We start from the raw sequence: 21371 nt of genomic DNA on the forward strand, positions 1-21371 counted from the left end.
TTGCTTAAATTGAATGAGAAAATGTATCCAAGTACCCACTGATGTTGGAAATTCAACTTGTTCTAATATTGAGGACTGCCTATACCTGGCATACATGTGTCCCAATTTGAGAAACTGTTTTTCAAGTTGACTTGTATGGATTCCTTACAGACGCTCAAGCATCAATTTGGTTTTCCCTAAATCCTGTAGATCAGGAAGGCAGTATCCATGTTTGCTTTAAGAAATTTCATTACTATAAATATATGAAACATTATAAAAATTCATATATTATAAATATATGAAATTTTGTCTGCAGAATTTTTTTCTCAACAGGCAATCCTGACATAATAACCAATTTTGAGATGCTTCAAAAATAACACTGCCATAGTAGCCACTCCTAAAACAAAATATTTCCCCTTTCCTTCAATATATGTAATCACATATGACATATAAAATCTGCTTATTGGATAAATTTATCTTTAAAAGACTATCTATATTTATTAAAAGTTAAAATACATATACTCTTTGACCTGGAATCAAGTACAACAATGTATTTTACAGAGCTACCAGCACACGTGTGGAATTATATATGTACAAGGCTACTAACTGAAGTATTAGTATAGTAACAAAAATTAAAAATCAACCATAAATAGGGAATAAATAATGGTACACCTATGAATGAAATACTAACTTCTAAAACAGAGAGTAAAAAGAAAGGGAAAATAAGGAAAACTGGATTAATCCAACATATGACAGGAAAGGAGAAAAAATAATGCAAAGAAATGATAATCACAGTAAAGTGAATACAAATTAAAATTTATCTACTAAAAGACAGTAATTCAAAGACTAGATTTAAAAGGAAAATAAGTTTTATGCTATTTACAAAAGACAGACTTAAAACCTAACAACATAAAAACGCTGAAAGTAATATACCAGGTAAACACTAAAAAAAAAAAAAAAAAAAAAAAACTAGTATTAACAATAGAACCTGATTTTCTAAAAAATAGATTAAGAAAACTAGATTAAAGGAGAAAATCATTATTACTGAGATAGAGAGGATCATTACTTAAATGATAAAAAGAAGCAATTTATCAGCACGTTTAAAAATCCCAAACCAGAATACACAGTGCTAACAAAATCATCTTAAAATAAAATAAGCAAATGCTGATTTAGCCATAGGAGAAACCGCCAAATCCACAATCATTTTAGGAGAATGGGTTTAAGAAAGGAAAAAAAAAAAAAAAAGATTTCTGTATGCTCTTAAGAGAAAATCTAAAAAATAATGACATGAAAAAGTTGAAAGGAATGGAAAAATATGTACCATTAAAAGAAAACCCGATGTATGAATGCCATTATCAGACAAAACAGATTTTTTTGAGATGGAGTCTCACTCTGTGGCCCAGGCTGGAGTGCAGTGGCACAATCTCTGCTCACAGCAAGCGCCGCCTCCCAGGTTCATGCCATTCTCCTGCCTCAGCCTCCCAAGTAGCTGGGACTACAGGCGCCCACCACCACACCAGGCTAGTATTTGTATTTTTAGTAGAAATTGGGTTTCATCGTGTTAGCCAGGATGGTCTCAATCTCCTGACCTCGTGATCTGCCCACCTCAGCCTCCCAAAGTGCTGGGATTACAGGCGTGAGCCACGGCGCCCAGCCAGACAAAACAGATTTTAAAACAACTAAGAAGTTAACAAGCTGACCCTACAATAAGCATGAAAATTTTGAAAAAGAATAGGGAAGGAGAACTCACCATAAGAGAAATCGAAACTTGTTATAAAGCTATAGTTGTTAAAACGGTGCTACAGTGGTACATGGACAGATAAATGGACCAATGAAGCAGACCCAGGCACTGAAAGGAACCTTTTATATGACAGCATGACACAATCAGTAAGAATAGAGAGGAAATAGGCCAGGCACGGTGGCTCACGCCTGTAATCCCAGTACTTTGGGAGGCCGAGGCGGGCAGATCACCTGAGGTCAGGAGTTTGAGAGCAGCCTGGCCAACATGGTGAAACCCAGTCTCTACTAAAAATACAAAAATTAGCTGGTCGTGGTGGCAGGCACCTGTAATCCCAGCTACTTGGGAGGCTGAGGCAGGAGAATCGCTTGAACCCGGCTAGCGGAGGCTGCAGTGAGCCGAGATCACGCCATTGCACTCCAACCTAGGCAACAAGAGTGAAACTCCATCACAAAAAAAAAAGAAAAAGAGTAGACAGGAAATAAATGATCCAGAATAACTGCCTATCCTTGTGGAGGAGAGGGTGATTCAAAATTAGGTCCCTTTCCTCACTCTATATGCAAAAAACAAACTTCAAATAAATTATACAATTAAATGTGAAAATCAAGACTCTAAAATAAACAATGCAGTTGGCTGCTTTATAATATCAAGTTAGGGAAGGCTTTCTTAAATTTCATAAACATAAATCATAGAGGAAAAGATGAACTGTCTACCTTAAAATTAAAGACAATATAAACAAAATTAAAAGGTAAGCCAGACAAAAGAAATATTTGTAGTGACAAGGGTTTAACTTTCTTTTTTTCTTTATTTTTTTTTTGAGACGGAATCTCACTCTGTCACCCAGGCTGGAGTGCACTGGTGCAATCTCAGCTCACTGCAGCCTCCGCCTCCCAGGTTCAAGCGATTCTTGTGCCTCAGCCTCCCAAGTAGCTGGGATGACAGGTACGCACCACCACACCCAGCTAATTTTTTGTGTTTTTAGCAGAGACGGGGTTTCACCATGTTGGCCAGGCTGGTCTCGAATTCCTGACCTCAGGTGATCCATCTGCCTCGGCCTCCCAAAGTGCTGGGATTACAGGAGTGAGCCACTGCACCTGGCCCACAAGGGTTTAACTTTCTAAAAATATAAAGAACTGGCCAAGTGCAATGGCTCACACTTGTAATCCTAGCACTTTGGGAGGGCAAGGACAGCGGATCGCTAGAGGCCAGAAGCTGGAGACCAGCCTGGCCAACATGGTGAAACTCCATCTCTACTTTAAAAATATAAAAATTAGTTGGGTGTGGTGGCACTTGCCTATAATCCCAGCTACTTGGCTACTCAGGAGGCCGAGGCAGGGAAATCGCTTGAATCCAGTAGGCAGAAGCTGCAGTGAGCCAAGATCATGCCACTGCACTACAGCTTGGGCAACAGAGTGAGACTTGGTCTCAAAAAAAAAAAATTTTTTTTATATATATATATTATATATATACACTATTTTATATATATACACTATTATATATATATACTATTATATATATACACTATTTAATATATATATATATATACACACTATTAATATGAGATGCCCAAAAATCCAATTATAAAAAAGGGGCAAAGGTTGTAAAATGGTAATTCATAAAAACAAATGAAGAGATGTTTATTGTACTATATGCTCAGTATTAAGCAAATTAAATGAGATAGGATCGTGCATATTCAACCAACAAAATATCTGAATGTCTGAAAATAATAAATGTTAATGAGGGAGTGGAGAAAATGGGAATGCTCATACTGCTGATAGAAAGTAAACTGGTACAACTATTGTGGCAGCCAATTAATATTTAGTAAAGCTGAAGATGCATGGTCCACTGTGGTACAGGCCCTGGAGATATTATCAAATGTGTACACAAAGAAACACACACAAGGATATTTTCTGCGATACTGTAATACTCAAAAGCCAATGACATCCTCAGTGGTCATCAATAAGAAAATGAATTAATGATGGGATTAATCATATAATGAAATACTATATAGCAGTTGAAATGAATGTACTCTTTACATGTATCAACATGCTATACATAAAAAACAATGATGAGCAATAAAAGCAAATTGCAAAAGGATATATATTATGAAACCAATTATGTTTAGTTTTAAAACACAGAGAATACTATGGATTGTAGTAAAAAATAAAATAAAATCATGAAGAGTAAGGACAGGTACAAACAGGATAGTGGTTCTTCTTGAGAGGAAGGAAATGACATAACAAGACCTTCAATGGATGTGCAGCTTTTCCTTTATTTAAACACAAAAGGATCTGAAGTAAATAAGGAAAAAGGTTGACAGTGGTTACAATTAAATAGTGGCTGTATGTCAACACTCTTGGTTACAAACAACAGGATCTACACTAGCTAGTTTAAACAAACAGAATAAAATGGCGCATAAGTCACAGGCGTGGAGGTCGGAACTACGGAGCCCCCAAAAATGCCCATTTTTATACCTTGGAGCAGCTGCGGGGGAAAAACTGCTAAGCAAAGCCTCCACACCTTGCGCCATTACATGGGACCTCTGCCACTGCTGCCTTGAAAACCATATCACTGCTCCGCTCAACAAAATGTATCTCATACTACTCTTGTCTGCAAAGTACTTGCTTCCAGATTTCACACAGGTATGTCTGATTGGTGAGCCCATGCTACCTGTCTGAGCCACAGCTGCAAGGAAGGGCAGGAGATTAAATTTCATTCTTCTACTGGGTAAGGCAAGATCCACAGAGTGGGAAGTTGCCAAAAAGCAGGTGTTCAAACAGTGCTAGCTGCCCAAAAAGCATGAAAAATGCCCACTCAAACAAGAGTTGGTGAAAATATTCTCTCTACTTTTCTGTATGCTCAAATATTTCACAATTTTTTAAAAGAAAAAATGAAGTATGTAAATTCACAAACAACAAAGGGAATGGAAAAAAAATCAATAAACAAGAGACGTCAACCAAATTCTAAAAGACAAAAAGCTAAGTGACTACTAAAACACTAGAGAATGTCACCACCTAGAAAACATGTGGAGGAAGTTCCATCAGAGGCAGCCAACCGGCCCAGCTGGGCCTTAGCTCAGAGGCGGCAAAAGTTCATAGACGATAGAAGACAGTAGAGGGATTAGTTAAATCTAAACTAATTAAAAAGAAAGGAATTAATTAAAGGTCTGTATACAAACTGGTTGAACACTACCCCATCTTCAAATATAGAAGGGCCTAAATCCAGAAGTGCCCCATGCAAAATATTGAAGGGATCTTTATTATAAAGTAAGTGAAAGAACAGTCTGGGTAAAACTAGGATAGTCAATTTAGAAATCGGTAGCCAAGACAAGACCTCTTCATTCTAGCATTTTAAAAACTCTCATCCTACCAGCCAGATTTACCTACTCATCCTTAGTGATGCTTACGAGAAGCCAAACCTTCCTCAAACCACAGAGCTGCCACTCGACCTCCCTACATCCACATCTTCAACTACAAACTGACAGCCAACAAACATAAGACATTTGAAAAAAGCCTGAAACATGTAAATGAAAGACTAAGAAAAAAATCTGTCACTGGAGAAAAGAGATGATTCAGGGACTAGAAAGTGAATGAAGAAATGAATAAAAATTATATTGATATCTTCAGAGAGCTTCATGAAAATACATCACATCCAGAAAACATGAAAAGGATTCTATAAAACAGAAGCAAAAGAGAGCTTTCAGAAATTAAAATATGCTTGACATAATGTGAGTAAAATATAAATGCAGGAAAAACAATAGAAAAAGGGAAAAAAATACAGAGGACCAATACAGAAGATGCAAATACAGCTGAAAGGTATTAGAGAAACAAAGAACCTCCAGAGAAAAGAAAGAACAAATAAAGTAAAAAAACATAAAAGAGAGATGTCAAAAATTGAAAGGATCGCCTACGTACCAAGCAGAATAACTGACTGAAGACCTAGATACAGGTACAGGATTGTCGAATTTTACAACACCAAGAATAATAAGATCCTAAGTGTCCAGAGTGTGTTGAGAGAAGGGGATGCAGAGAACAGGTTATATAAAAAAGGAACAAGAATCAGACTGGCATCAGACCTTTCATTAGCAAAATCAGATGCCAGAAAATAACTGAGCTGCTTTCAAAGTTCTAAGAGAAAACTACTTTTCAATCTAGAATTCTGTATCTAGCTGAATAGTTCATCAAATGTAAGCGCATAACCCACTTTAGACATGCAATGGCTCACCTCTTAGACATTTTTTCCTAGAAAGGAGCTTAGAGACAAATGCTAGCAAAATGAGAAAGTTAATCAAGAAACAGGAAGATATGGACTCTAAGAAAAAGTTGACCTCACCCAGAAAAAAAAAAAAAAAAAAAAAAATACGGCCTTCAGAGGAAGCCTGTGCACAAGATGCAGAAAACTTGCTGACAAAGAAGCAGAAACTTTTTGGCAAAATATTTTTGTAAGACTGATAACCAAGGCTTACTCAAGGTGTGGGGAAACAGGCACTCTTAGACACTGTTATTGGGAGTAACATTTGGCAAAACCTTTGGGAAGCCAGCATCTGGTAGCACCTGTCAGTAATTCCACTGCCAGAAATCTATTTCTACAAAATTATTTATACGTGAGGCAACATAGAGTAGAACATAAGAGCATGTGAGTGAAACTATCTCCGTTCAAATTCCCACTTTACCACTTTCAAGCTCTATGCTGTTTCCTCATTTAAAAAATAGAAACATCTTCTCAACAGGTCACTATGAGGATTATAGAAAAGGTTCCACACGTGATGGGCTTCGCACAAGACCCAGCACGTGATAAATACTCAGTTAATATTATTTATCTACAAACGTTTGCCATTTTTGCACAAGGATGTTTACTGTGCCACTGTTCGGCAAAAAACGCAAGCAAGTATAGTATGATCCTATTTATGTTTTTTAGAAATTACATTTATATTTGTATGTATCTGCCTAGATCTGTAGGAAAAAATAGAGAAAACATGCTCAAGTGTTGCATCCATGGAGCAGGAAGGGAGTGACCTGTTTTTGTACAGTTTTTACTTAAGCAACATGAAGTGTTTCATACTTTAGAGAAAAGAAAAAGTAAAGATCACTATCAATCTTGGGGAGAAAGGATTAATCTGTATAAGCACACACAAACATTATATTTAAAACATTTATTTTATTATACATATTTAAATTTTAGAAAGTTATTAGGTAGATGTACATTCCTCTGTTGCTTTACTTTGATCTTCAGTTACCTGTAAAAACATGAATAGCTTTACTTTCCTAATAAACACTTTCAGTTTTACCCTTCACCCACCATTTTAAATCATTCCACAGCCCTCTTATAATGACCCTTTATCTTTCCCCTTAAATAGTAGAATAGAAAGTTAGGAAGAAGAAAGATTTAAAGGCCAAGTAACCAATATAAATTATCAAGTAAAGAACAATAATTCCATTCAAAAATATAATCTAAGGCATATTATACCTAGGCTTCTCAAGTTGGCCATTTTACTTTTCAGCCGTAAAACAAAATCATTAGTGTAAGAAAAAACACCTGAAGTGCTGTAACAAGCTATTTTAAATCAGTTTATTTTCTTTTGGAGTATAATTCCATTTAGAATAGAACATATTACAGATTTAGTCTAAATAGATATCTCTATGTCCCTATTTCTATTCTATGTCACTCAGACTCATCAAACAGACATGGCTAAATCTGAATTCAACACCCCAAAACCTGTCCTGCCTGCATCATCTATCTTGGTAAAGGGCTCCACCCAGATACCTAAGGACAGCATTCAAGAATTCACTCTCTTCTTCCTACCTGCATATTCCATCAACAGTCCTACTAATTCAGCCTAAGTTAACTCTCACAGTCATTCTCCCTATCGCGGCTGAACTTTAGGACCTCATTCTCTTCTATCCCCCTAACAGAACTCTTGGCTTAAGTCACAGCTATATCCCATGCTACCCCTAGAATGAGCTTTTAAACAAGAATAGCTGATCAACAGGTCACTTCCCTACTCAAAATTCTCCAGTTACTCTCTAGCATCTCAGTGGGGTGGAGGAGGAAAGTCAGGAATGCAAGTTCCACAACACGGAACACAAGCCCCTCATATTCTGTTTTTGGACTGACTCTTTACCTACCCTACATGTGACCTGTACATTCAAATTCATCTTACATTCATCATGTTCTCTATGTAGGCAAGTGACTTCCTCTGAGATAACCTCCAACCCATTTTCCAACAGATTATCTGCATGGTCCACTTTTATTCACCCTTTAAAATCAGCTTAAGAGACTCCAATTCCTGGAAGCCTTCCTTAAGCAACTCCCCAGCTTGGTCTGAGTCCTCTTCCTTATGCCAGAGCCCCACATGTACACCTGAACTGTCTGCTTATAAGTTTAATTATCCAATCAACATTACTTCCCTGAGGCAGCAAGTAAATTTTGTTCATTTTTTTGTACCTCCAGACCATAACAGTACCTGGCACACAATAAACAATCAGTAAGTCTGTGTTGCATCAATGAACCACGTTTAATCTAATCCCTTCAGAAAAGCAAAATGGACAGTAGAAAAAAGCAACTAAACCAGAATAAATGTTTGAAAAAATATGTATTGACTAACATCACTAGATATTCTAGGTAAGACACTGTCTCTGCCATTTTTCTACATTTTTCATTCCTTTAAAGTGTTCAGTTACTACTGCTTCTTTAATTTTCCAAACTATTTCTTTAATATTCTTTAGCTTTTTAAATTTTTTTTAATTTTACTTAACTCCAAGTAAACACGCTGAACATTTTTTCTTTAGTTTCTTCATCTAAAATGATCACTGTGACCAACTAAAAAGAGAAAATTACTCCATCCATTCAAAGGTAATTTCTTCTCATAAGAAAAAAAATTATATAACCCTTACTCAAGAACATTATGGTGAAGTCCCTAAATAATAATTCCTATCTACATAGTCATTAATAAAGACTAGGTTTATATATCATTATGAAAAATTGTCAATAAATATTTCTTGGGTAACCCCTTCATGTGCTAATGTTGTGTTCAAAATTTGGGCTTACACAAATATAACAAATCCTGAAAGGCTTAACAGACAGAAAATAAATGTACTAGCAAAGAAAACAATCAAAAAATAGTATGTGGACATATACAATCAAGCACAAACTTATATGAATGAGTAATTATTTGTTAGAGATTACTCTGAGACTGTTCCATGGAGGAGGTACGACTCAGGCGAGGTAGTGAAGAATGACTGCGTGGTAAATAGAAAGAGAATGGGAAATGGAGTCTAGAAAGAAAAACTATCATGAAGAAATAAGCAAACTTGAAAATAAGTTTAATGTGTGATGCTTAATGTGCTTGCAAGCTTAACCAGTGTTTGTGGCATTGTTGGAAATTAGGATAAGGAGGAAGTCCTAATGAGGCCAGATTACACAGGACAGCTATCAGATAACCTAAGTAAAAGAGGCACACTTAGCCTATGAAATAGGAAACAGGAATAGCTGTGGTCAAGAAATACAATCACCCGGGCCGGGCACAGTGGCTCACGCCTGTAATCCCAGCACCTTGGGAGGCTGAGGGGGGTGGATCACGAGGTCAGGAGATCGAGACCATCCTGGCTAACACGGTAAAACCCTGTCTCTACTAAAAATACAAAAAAATTAGTTGGACGTAGTGGTGGGCACCTGTAGTCCCAGCTACTTGGGAGGCTGAGGCATGAGAATCGCTTGAGCCCGGGAGGCGGAGGTTGCAGTGAGCCGAGATCGCGCCACTGCACTCCAGCCTGGGAGACAGAACAAGCCTCTGTCTCAAAAAAAAAAGAAAAGAAATACTATCATTCCTACTCATTAAGTCTAAATGCTAATGACAAAGAATAAACTACAAAAACACAAACATTCAAATCTGGTTTTTCAGGACATTAGGATATTTGCACATTTACTGTTAATGGCTAAAGGCGGCTTTAAAATACACCTGACAAATCTTAATCCTCTAAATATTCATTAAGTTTACAAAATAAATCCTAAGACCTAACTGATACCATTACAACTATTAAGAACTATTACTATTACATAGTAATATTCTTATTTCTCTTCCAAGTTCTACAATATCATTTTCACAATATTAACAAATAAAATGAAAAGAGAACTGCCAAGTTACAACTTTACCCTTACCAACACACTAGTGAACAATCACAACACTGCTTTGACTATTGAGACAACTTACTTTTTTCCTTTCTCTTTGTTTCTTTCATTTTCCCCCCTTTGGTTGTTATTGGTTAATTTTGATGAATTTCTTTATAGAAGAGTACTCATTAGCTGTCAAAAACACTTACCATTTTCCGAGATCTTTCCAATAGCTTATCCCATATTGTAAAATGTGCCTTGAAAAGAAAAGATTTGCGATGAACTAAATGAAGCAGTAATGTCAAAGTAAAAGGGACAGAGTCTTTATATAGCTTTTAGAACAAAATAAATAAAAAGCTAGGCAGTACTAATATAGATAAGTGGTTATAAAAGTGGATCATAGTAGCAAAAAAAGGTGCTACATGGGGATAGCTGCTTTGTTTTTTGCTTTCTTCAATCGCATGAACCCGGGAGGCAGAGGTTGCAGTGAGCATTTAAGAAAAAAACGCTTAAGGATCGAACGTGCCCTTCTTTCACTTTTGCCCATCTTAATCATTTCCATCATAGAAAGCATTTCTTCTAATAGGAAGCAAAAATCTGCCCTACTTTCCCACAGACTGTGGTTCAATCCTTAAACAGCCAGTTTCAACATTCTAGAAGTCATTCTTCAAATCATAAGCAATCACAAGAAGACAGTCATTAAAAACCAACTGTGACATCTTCACACTGAAATGGCAGAAGCAGAGGATTCATCAAGTTACCCTAAAGAATAAGTAAAACCTAACAAAGACAATAGTAAAATTTTTTTTTTTTTTTTTTTTTTGAAATGGAGTTTCACTCTGTCGCCCAGGCTGGAGTGCAGTGGTGCGATCTCAGCTCACTGCAGCCTCCGCCTCCCAGGTTCAAGCAATTCTCCTGCCTCAGCCTCCCAAGACAATAGTAAAATTTAAACTCAATTTCCTTAGTCCATAACAACCTCCTGTAGCAGAGGATTATCAGAATGCATTAAAGAAAACTGTGCAAAGTGTATCATGACCACATCAATTTTATTAGGTCAACTGAAAGTGGTAACAAGACATATGGGCAGGCCAGTGACTACTCCACACTGAATGAGCTCATAAAATCTATAATAAAAGGTAAAATTAATAAATATCGACATACAAACCCTTCCAGGGAAAGAGGTGACTGGTATGTTTAAAGGGAAAACCATGCCTGACTCAGGCGGAATGAACTGCTGGTGCAGAAACCTTAAGCTGTGGCTGGAATATAGTGAGTGAGGAAAGGAGTGGTGGTAGATAAAGTCAGAGAAGCAGGCAGGGACCAGATAATGCAGGGCTTTGTGAGACAGGGTAAAGAGTTGGGATTTGTTCAAGGGAAGCCATTGGAAAGTTTGGGGCAGAGGAAGTACATAACAGATTGTGTATTAAAAAGATCACTTTGGCTACTAAGTGGAAAATGCACTGTAGATGGCAAGAGTGAAAGCAAGGAAGGTGAGTGAAAACAAAGAGGAACTTGGATAAGGGAAGTAGTAGTAGATGAGATGTCATAAGGTGCATAGATTCAGAATATGTTTCAGAGTTAAAAGTTGAAAGGACTTGCGGATGGATGGGCTGGGGCATGGCTATGAGGGGAAAAGAGAATCAAGGATTACCTTAAACAACTAAGGAAACAAGGGGTATCCAATCTTTTGGCTTCCCTGGGCCACACTGGAAGAAGAATTGTCCTGGACCACACATAAAATATACTAACGCTAATGACAGCTAATGAGCTAAAAAAAAAAAAAAATCGCAAGAAAACCTCATAATGTTTTAAGAAAGTTTACAAATTTGTGTCTCATTCAAAGCCGTCCTGGACTGCATGCAGCCCATGGGCTGTGAGTTGGACAAGCTTGAGTTAAAGGATGATCCCATTTTCTGAAATTGGGAAGGCTAGGAAAGGAAGCAGGTATGTGGAGAAAAGTCAAAGTCAAATGTATAGGAGAGGTGTGCTAAATTTTACAAAATGAGAGGGATGAAAGAAGATATAAATAAATAAGAAGATACAGTAAGTTCATAGACTGGAAACCTCAACATATTAAAGATGTCAATTCTCCCCAAACTGCTATACAGGTCTAATGGACTTATCAGAATCTCAGGAAGACTGTGTTGACATTGAAAATATTATCCTAACATTAAATGGAAACTCAAAGAAACTAGAAGAGTTAAAACAATTTTGATTAAAAAACAGTAACAAGGGAGGAATTACTCTACCTGATTTCACAGCCTATTTAGAGCTACAGTAATCAAGACTGTGTGGTACTGGTAGAGAGCTAAACATATGTGATCAATGGAACAGAATAGAGGACCCAAAAATAGACCTACATAAATATGCTCAGCTAATTTTTAACAAAGATGCAAAAGTAACTCAGTGGAGGAAGAGTGGCCTTTTCAACGAATGGTGTTGGAGCAATCTGACATCTATAGCCCACAAAAAAAAAAAAAAACCTAAACCTAAATCTCACACTCATAGAAAAATTAACTCAAAATGGACCACAGATTTAAACAAATGTAAAACTCTAAAACTTTTAGGAGGGAGAAAAAAAAGGAGAAAATCTTTGGGATGTAGGACTGGTCAAAGAGTTCTTAGAATTAACCCCAAAAACATAATCTATAAAAACAAAAATGTTATCAAATTTTAATAAACTAGTTTCATCAAAATCAAAAACTTCTCTGCAAAAGGCTGCTCAGAGAATGAGAAAACAAGCCACATATACAAACACAAGGTACAGACAGAAAAAGAGAGAAATCTGAAAACTACATATCTAACAAAAAACTAGTATCTACAACATATAAAGAACTCTCAAAACTCAACTGTTAAAAAGTAAAACAATCTAATTAGAACACTAGCAAAAGACATAAACAGACATTGCACCAATGAAGATATACAGATGGCAAATAAGTACATGAAAAAATGATCAATACCATTGGTCAACAGAGAAATTCAAATTAAAACTACAATGAGAAATCACTACAAACATACCAGAATGACTAAAACAAAAAAAAAGTAGTGACAGCATCAAATGCTAGTGAGGATGTGGAAAAACTGATCACTCACACATTGCCAGTGGGAATGTAAAATGGTACCGTCACTCTGGAACACTTTGGTTGTTTCTTAAAAAACTAAACATACACTTATCATATGACCCAGCAATTGCACTCCTGGGTATTTATCCCAGAGAAATATTCACAAAAACCTGCACCCAATGTCACAGCAGCTTTATTTGTAATAACCAAAGACTGAAAATAACTCAGATGTCCTTTGATGGATGAATGGTTAAACAAACCATGATACATCCAGACCAAGTAATACTACTTAGCAAAAGAATGAATGAACTACTGATATACTCAATGTACTCGGATGAAATCTCCAGAGAATTATACTGAGTGAAAAGTGCCAATCCCAAAAAATTACATACCGTTTGATCCCATTCATATAATATTCTTGAAGTGACAAAATTATAGAAAAGGAAAACAGATAAGTAGTTGGCAGGGGTAAGCAGGCAGGGTAATGGGGGCAACAGAGGGAAGTGGCTGTAAATGCGTGTGTCTATAAAAGGCCAACATGAGGGATCCCCGTAGTGAAGGAATTGTCCTGTATCTTCGTTGTATCACTGTCCATACCCTGGTGGTGACACTATATTTTAGTACTGCAAGATGCTACCATTGAGGAAACCAAGTAAAGGTACATGGGATCTCTCTATGTCTTATAACCCAATTATCTCAAAATCAAAAATTTAAATAAAAAGATTAGCAAGGGGTGGGAGCAATGTGGAAAATGTCAGGCTTCGGGTCATGATGGATCATTAAAATTAGAGGGAAGAGCATGCCAAATTTAAGCTTAAAAGGCATTCCAGAAAGTCTTACCAATACGCACTCTAAAACCCCCTCTGTCAATGTACCCTCACCTATGCTAACTTGAAATTTTTAAATGCTATATCAATTTAATTTTTTCAACTAATGTTTCTTTTGTAATTGTATATTTACACCCTGGGCAACTTTGTTTTCAATCATAAACCTGAGTTTATAAAATATTAGTGTCATATAACTTAAGAAAAATTAAAAGTTTATATTCTTCAAACTGGTATAAAATCAAGTCCGGAATTATATCTATACCCAAACTGGAAGATCTAGAACTTTAAGCTTTACTTACTCTTAAGTGAACAGGTAAAGACACACCCTGGAATCTTCGTATGAGACTTGGCTGGGTGGGTTGAAGATTGTGAACTGCTGACACTTCATACTGGAAACAAATACTTGTTCTTGGAATAAGAGGGCCCTCACTCACATCAATGAAGTCACCTATTCTGATTGATTTAAAAATAAACAAAACTGCAACATCAAATAATTTGTAAGAGCTTGAAAAAGAAATCTCTTCCTTCTCTTTGCTGCTAACATCCCTAATCAAGAACATTATATATGGTTCAATTCAGTTTCTAATGACCCCTGACATAATGCTCTCAAGTAAAGAGGCTAAAACTTTGAAAATTAAATCAAATGAACCATTTTCTTAATTAGCATTGTACAGGTTTTAAGGTCTTTAAGAGTCACGCAACACATCATGCTATCAAGCTGATCCAATTGCCTAAAACCGATCATCTACAACCTTACAATAACCCATGTAACGAAGCTGAGAATTCAGTGTGTAGGACAGATTGTGTTCAGAAACAAAGGGCAGTTTCTAGAGGAAAAAAGTGAAGTTCAATTCATAAAAACAGGAGGATGAGAAAATGGATCCAGGTCATGAAGTCATTTCTGCAGAATGCATTGTCTTGGGACTTGCTCCCCATGGGAGAACGTCATCATAAGCAGTGGACCTTTCTCATCCATGCGTGAGAAAGCACATTCTGGCTTAACTTACATGTATCATAAGTAATTACTAGTTAGTCAGTATTCATATGAATTACGATGTTCAATTCATCACAACGACTATCTTGCCCAGTTTCAAAACACCTAAAAATTACATTCTTAAACAGTGGTTTTCAACTCAAAATTAAATAAAAATAGCAAACAATAAAATGAGGATTATAGAAACCACAAGTGTTCCTGAAGATAATTTCAAGCTTCCATTTACCACCATATCAAAACAATGAACGAAGCAACCAAAAATAAGGTAATAAGAACAAAATAAGACACAAATTCATCTTTTTTGGTCATATGCTTCATTCAGATAACAATAAAGCTAAGCCTTACTCTAACATAGCAGCCAGTTTTTAAACTTTTACTTACCTGTGTAGCTTGACTATTCTCTCAGGGTTCTGAGATGCCTTCTCTTCTATGAAATCTATTTTGTACCTGAAAAGCAGCAAAGAAAAAAACATTTTTTTAACTCAAAATATGTAAAAAGGTGTTTAAAGATACCTCCCTTTCTCTTCCTCTTCAGCCATACTTTCTGAGAGTAGGTTACACTTGGAACCTCCCTTTAATCTGGCCACAGCCCCATGACTCTGCCAAACTGTTCTCAACAAAGTCACAGACTTGCTTGGTGTCAACCCAGTGGACATTTTTTGGTCCTCATTTTCTTAATACCAATGCTCACCTCCATTTCTCAATGTGTTCTTTCTTTCCATTTTTATTTCTTTTTTTTTTTTTTTTTTTTTTTTTTTTTTTTTTTTTGAGGCAGGGTCTTACTCTATCACCCACCCTGGAATGCAGTGGCATAATTATAGCTCACTGCAGTCTCAAACTTCGGGCTCAAGCGACCTTCCTGCCTCAGCCACCCAAGTAGCTGGGACTACAGGTGTGAGCCACCATGCTGGGCTAACTTTTTTTGGTAAAGATAGGGTCTTGCCATGTTGCTCAGGCTGGTCTCAAACTCCTGGTGTCAAGCAATCCTCCTGCCTCAGTCTCCCAAAATGCTGGGATTATAGCGATGAACCACCACATCCAGCCTTAAAGTGCTCTTTCCATGGGTATCAGTGGCATTCCTTACTGCTTGTTATTTTACATCTCTGGCCACTCCTGTCTTTCTCTACCCTTTGAGAATTCTATCCTACACCCTCTTTTCACGCTAAGCATCCTCCCTAGGTCAGCCCCTTGAGCTACAACTTATGTAGTAGTATCTCCTATATCTCTGTTTCTAATCTACCTACCTCTTCTGACCACCAAACTGTATATCCAAGACCCATTTGGACATCCTCTAGGATGTTCCACAAGCACCTTACCCTGAAATTTGCAAACTGCACAAATTACCACCTCTTTCCCCACCCAAACTTGTTCTTCCTCCTGAATTTCCTGTCTTAGTACGATACCACCAACCACCCAGGTGTCCATGTGAAAAACCTGGGAGATTTCCTTGATTCCTTTCTCCTACCATATCTCCTTTATTCAATTCATTATCAAGTTGTCAATTTGACTGCCCAGTATCTCTCAAATCTACCCAATTCTGTCAGTATAGCTAAAGGCACAGATGAAACTGCACAGCCCAGGTTCAAACCATGACTTTACCATTTACTATTGAGAGCTTTGTCTGTTTACCTCAGGGTGCTAAACAAGTAATATGTGTAGGTGCACCACAGGCGTATGCACAATTATGTGGCAAAGTTAGGGAACACTGGTTTATGCAAAAACACCCACTGACTGCTACAGTCCCCCAGGCACTAATAAGGGTGCCAATTCCCTTGAATACTTATCCCTCCTGACCCACCTCCAAGAGATGCTCCTGTCCCCTGAGAGTCAAAGCCACAAAAAGGTCCCACCCTTACTCCTGCAGCAGAAGGACTCAATCACTGACCCACCTTCAATGAACCAACTCTTTTGTCCTATCAAGCTTCCTCCAGAATTATCCCCTTCCTCCTACCACACACTCAACTAAGTTACAAAAGTCCCAGAAGCCGCTACCAGTCCTTGACAGTTAGAGGAATGGGAAATCTCAATGTGTACTGAATGGAAGTCAAAAGTACACTGTCCAGTAAAGTACCATGGTGCACTTAAATGTGATTAGTACTAGTTAAAATGTGCCTTAAGTGTAAAACACATACCAGGTTCTGAAGATTTAGTGAAAAAGAATATAAAATAACATCAATATTTAAATATTGATTACACTGAGTAACATTTTAGATGTATCATTTAAATAAAATCATTAAAATTAACTTCAACTTTTGTTTTGACTTTTTTTCAATGCAACTACAGAAAATTTCAAATTATACAGATGTCTCATATTATATTTCTTTTGGGCAGCATGTGCCTAGACTTCTGTCACAGAGAGTGACTTCACGTGTTCAGATAGTCCAAAGAATTTTCTTGTCGAATCAATGCTATAAATGGTGGTTTGGTTCTGCAATACTATCTGTACTCAGTTAAAACAGTACATTACAACTGGTTTCTAAATCCACTGGTTCCAGGACACGCTAAAAATGTTTCAAGAAAACGTGTTTCATGGGCAAATATATTTGGGAAATTTTCAATGTCCACTTTGGGAGACCGTTGAGTGAGATGAGTAAAAAATTTTTTTTTTTTTTTTTTGAGACGGAGTCTCGCTCTTTCGCCCAGGCCGGACTGCAGTGGCGCCACCTAGGCTCACTGCAAGCTCCGCCTCCCGGGTTCACGCCATTCTCCTGCCTCAGCCTCCTGAGTAGCTGGGACTACAGGCGCCCGCTACCACGCCCAGCTAATTTTTTGTATTTTTAAAAGAGACGGGGTTTCACCGTGTTAGCCAAGATGGTCTCGATCTCCTGACCTCGTGATCTGCCCGCCTCGGCCTCCCAAAGTGCTGGGATTACAGGCGTGAGCCACCGCGCCCAGCCGAGTAAAATTTTTTAAGCCACTGTTCTTCAAACTCAGCTTAACACAGTACATGGTTTCACATGTCAATTAACATCCTATAGAAGAATACTATAAGACAGACTGCTTTGAGAAATGCCAAGCTATAAAGTATGTGTCAAAAACACACTCATAACTAACCCAATATATTTATGATAACCTATCCCTATGAGAATTTGTAATTCAACTTCTATATACCTAAAGAAATTCTAATCAGTAACCTTTCACAATTCTTAGGTGCATATTTTGGCTTCAGACTCTGTTATTTTTTTTTTTTTTACAGCACAGGTTTCTCTTTCTAGTTAGTTCTAATATTGTATTAGATTAATGTTAAAACTTAGCTCATGTTCTTACAACTGGTAGTAGAAGGTGAACTGAAAGTTTTCTGAGAACTGAGAAGCCAGACAGGAATTAAAATGTTAAAGAAAATCCATCAAATGAATAATTCACATGCAGAAGATTAAGACCTGGCTGTGTAAACATTTTACTTCAGCTGTTAGCCCCCTCCCAAACTGCTTGCATTTTCAATCTTATCAGTGTCATTTTAAGTGTGGAGGGGTAGGAGAGAAACACTGCCAAATACACACAAATATATAGTCGCTTAACGTACATTATCACTTCACACTAGAAAGAAAAAAGGGAAACATGCCACTATGTTGATATAATGAGAAAGGCTGGTCCAAGAACAGAGAAGTAAAACAAAGTGAGAAAATTATCAAGGGACATGGGGAACATTTTCCTCAGCGAAATAAATGAGATCACAGAGGTCTCAGAGTGGAAAATAATACACTGTCATATGTATATCAAATATAAAAAATTTTAAGACCTGAATTTTCTTTATTACATATAATACTGGGAGAGTTAGCCTTGATTTAAAGAAAGCCAACACTTACTTGCTGTGTTGAAATATTTCCAATGCCACTTTTGCTTCAACTTCCAGAGTTTCAAATGGAAGATCTTTATAAATTAAAGCATGAGCATCCTTTGTGAAGGAACGTAAGTTCTCCTTAAAAATGAAAGTAATAACCTTTAGTAACAATTCACTGAAAAGCATTTCTCCATAAGCCAGTTGAAACAAAATCTATGCTTAGTACTGCAAATCCAACTAAAATAAAAGATAAAATCAAATTTGTTAGAACAGAAAGTTATTAATTTGCAACAACTGAAGTTTTGGACCATAAACTATAAAACTTCTTATTTACCTGTAATTAAGGTGTCAGCCTTCATTAATACTAATTATTAAAGATAAAACTATAAAGAAATTTTACCCAAATTATATAATTTCATCCAAATTATACAACCTTAAAATGTTTATTAAAACTATGATGCAGCAAGTAAAAATGCCAATAAATAAATAGCAAGACATAAAAATGTGTTTACAGTATGAATAAAACTAAGTTTATTAAATATATGGGGAAAAAATTATTTTCTTAATTATGAAAGTTTCACTAGAAATGTAGCATCATCACCCACCCTGTACAAAGTATAGCATGTCCAATATTAAAAGTTTCTGCTTAATAAAAATGTCAATTTTACACAATTAAAATGATGAAGAATACACATTAACAATGTTTTTAAGATTTTTAATAAAAATTCTAATTGAGCTTTCATACTGTAAATCATTACTAATAATACAGAAAAAACCAAGCACTATTACACAAGTAATTTTTATAATGAAATTATTTCCATAAAAATCCTATTAGACTTTTTTGCATGAAATGACTTCTCTATAAAGAATAATTTACTATATAAAAAAATCAACATTCATGGTTTAATACAACTATTCCTTCAATGTAACTCTACCCTACTTTCTTTAAGCTGTCTACTCAACCCAACTCCATGCAGTCTGCAATCAGCTCACATATTTCTTTTGTAAGGTTTTATCTTTTAAAAAAGAAAAATGCAAAAGCCAAGCACAGTGGCATACACCTGCAGCCCCAGCTACTAGAAAGGCTGAGGCAGGAAGATTGCTTGGGCCCAGAAGTTCAAGGCCAGCCTGGGCAACATAGTGAGACCCCCATCTCTTTAAAAAAAAAAAAAAAAAGAGAGAGAAAGAAAGAAAAAAGCAGTTATGTTTCACAGATAATGAAAATTAAATCTTGACCTCAGTTTTTACCTAACTTGCCCCAGTAAAGAAAATCTTAAATTTGGAGACATACTTGAAAAGGAAGAAGCTACACTGACAAGAGCCCAGAGGTCATGAAGAAACAGTTCCAATCCCTTCCCTCCCCTCTTTCCATCCTCTTCTCTCTCTTCCCTCTCCCTTTTTCTCATTCTTTCTTGATTCCCTCTTCTCTCCCTCTCAATATTATGTAATATGTGCAGGATTATACAAAAAGTAATTTCCAAGGCCAAATTTAAAGCTGGATCTGCCCTTACTCCAAAATCCTTGGTTTTAAGAACCACTACAGTATTTTACTAAATCTAAGATGTATTACTAAGGGAAAAAAAAAAAAAAACACTACAAATTCTAATTGCAAGATACCATCTAATATAAGGCTTATATATTTTCAGAGATATTAAATATAAAAAGAATGTACACAGTGGAAATGATAAAATGATGTGCTACACTGCTTCCCCTTTTCAGATCTCCAGACTCCCAATACATAGGACATATAGTTTTGTTTAATTAAGAATTAGGTATTTGCCTATTCTCCCCAATCAGAACTACATCTCTAGGCTTGATCTTTGATAACCATCAGCACCCCTTACCTACTGAGCACCTGATCTAGACTGTCCTTGTTAGGCTCTGTTGCTACCCAAGTCCCAGACCAACAAGGACCATCCTCATTACAAAGGCAAACCATTCACAAAGAGTTTAGTTTGTTAATATTTCATTTGTTGATGCTTGAGTTAGCTTTGTCAAAGTCCGATTCTTTAATTCACCCAGCTCTCAATGTGACCCTTGTATATACAGGGACCTCACTGTATGCAACAAGTTAAAATGGTTTAGGGGAGTGGTTTTCAAATTGTGCTCCAGCGACCCAAACAAGTATGGCTCCAGGCCCCCTACTACCACATGGGTCAAGATAGTTAAGTTTTTATATTTTATATTCTGGGCCTCTTGAAAACCACTACCTTAAAACCACTTAGAAGGAACATCAAGAAAAGGTCAAGCAGAACATAAAGTTTCAAGACAACTGACCATGTTGATGTAAATACTCTCATTCACATACCTCTGTGTCTTAAATAGGCTGAAAAAGCAACAACACCAATAGATGGATAGATAGACAGACAGACAGATACATAGATACATAGATAGATACATAGATTCTTTTAAATGTTCTCAACATGCAGTACCATTCAACAACACTAACATAGGAATCATTCTAACAAAGAAAGGCAGACACTCTAAAATTAATACTCCAGAAGAATACACTTACTTTTGTTGGCATCCACTCATCAAGTTTGCTATCCAAAACTACGTCATAACAGAAGGCACCAGAAATTACTGTAAATCCAACCAAAATAAAAAGCAAAGTCAAACCTGCCCCAACAGAAAGTTACTAATTTGCAACAACTGAATATTTAGACCATGAAAAGAAGGATTAGCACTCTCTCCCAACTCTACAAATTATAAAATGGTTGCCATTCTTCCAGCTGCTTGCCAGAGCTCTATCAAATTTCCCTTAGCCAAAAGATTGTCAACCCCAAATCACAAATATTTTTTAAACATTCAAGTTTTCTTCAAAAATGCTATTACCATACAGATTTCATACAGTTACCAGATGTAAAAATTCTGGGAAGCC

General features: G+C 36.6%; 1 protein-coding gene across 8 annotated transcripts in view; it reads right to left on the reverse strand.

Moving 5' to 3' along the window:
* MRPL39 (mitochondrial ribosomal protein L39) overlaps positions 1 to 21371 on the reverse strand; it is a 43626-nt gene that overhangs the window by 1743 nt on the left and 20512 nt on the right. For 4 of the 8 annotated variants that reach the window (XM_054675166.1, XM_054675167.1, XM_514842.8 and 1 more), the window contains 6 exons: positions 21006 to 21073; positions 18516 to 18628; positions 15091 to 15156; positions 14015 to 14168; positions 10036 to 10083; positions 6855 to 6953 (listed from right to left, as the gene is read on the reverse strand). In XM_054675166.1, coding sequence (XP_054531141.1) covers positions 6906 to 6953; positions 10036 to 10083; positions 14015 to 14168; positions 15091 to 15156; positions 18516 to 18628; positions 21006 to 21073 — 497 coding nt within the window. In that variant the 3' untranslated portion in view covers positions 6855 to 6905. Of the gene's footprint in view, positions 1 to 6854; positions 6954 to 8822; positions 8992 to 10035; positions 10084 to 14014; positions 14169 to 15090; positions 15157 to 18515; positions 18629 to 21005; positions 21074 to 21371 lie in introns of those variants that run through there. The other 4 variants (XM_016938442.4, XM_016938441.4, XM_016938443.4 and 1 more) reach the window with 2 other exon arrangements.

This window comes from Pan troglodytes, chromosome 22 (genome assembly GCF_028858775.2).
Source record: "Pan troglodytes isolate AG18354 chromosome 22, NHGRI_mPanTro3-v2.0_pri, whole genome shotgun sequence".
Classification (NCBI taxonomy): Eukaryota; Metazoa; Chordata; class Mammalia; order Primates; family Hominidae; genus Pan; species Pan troglodytes.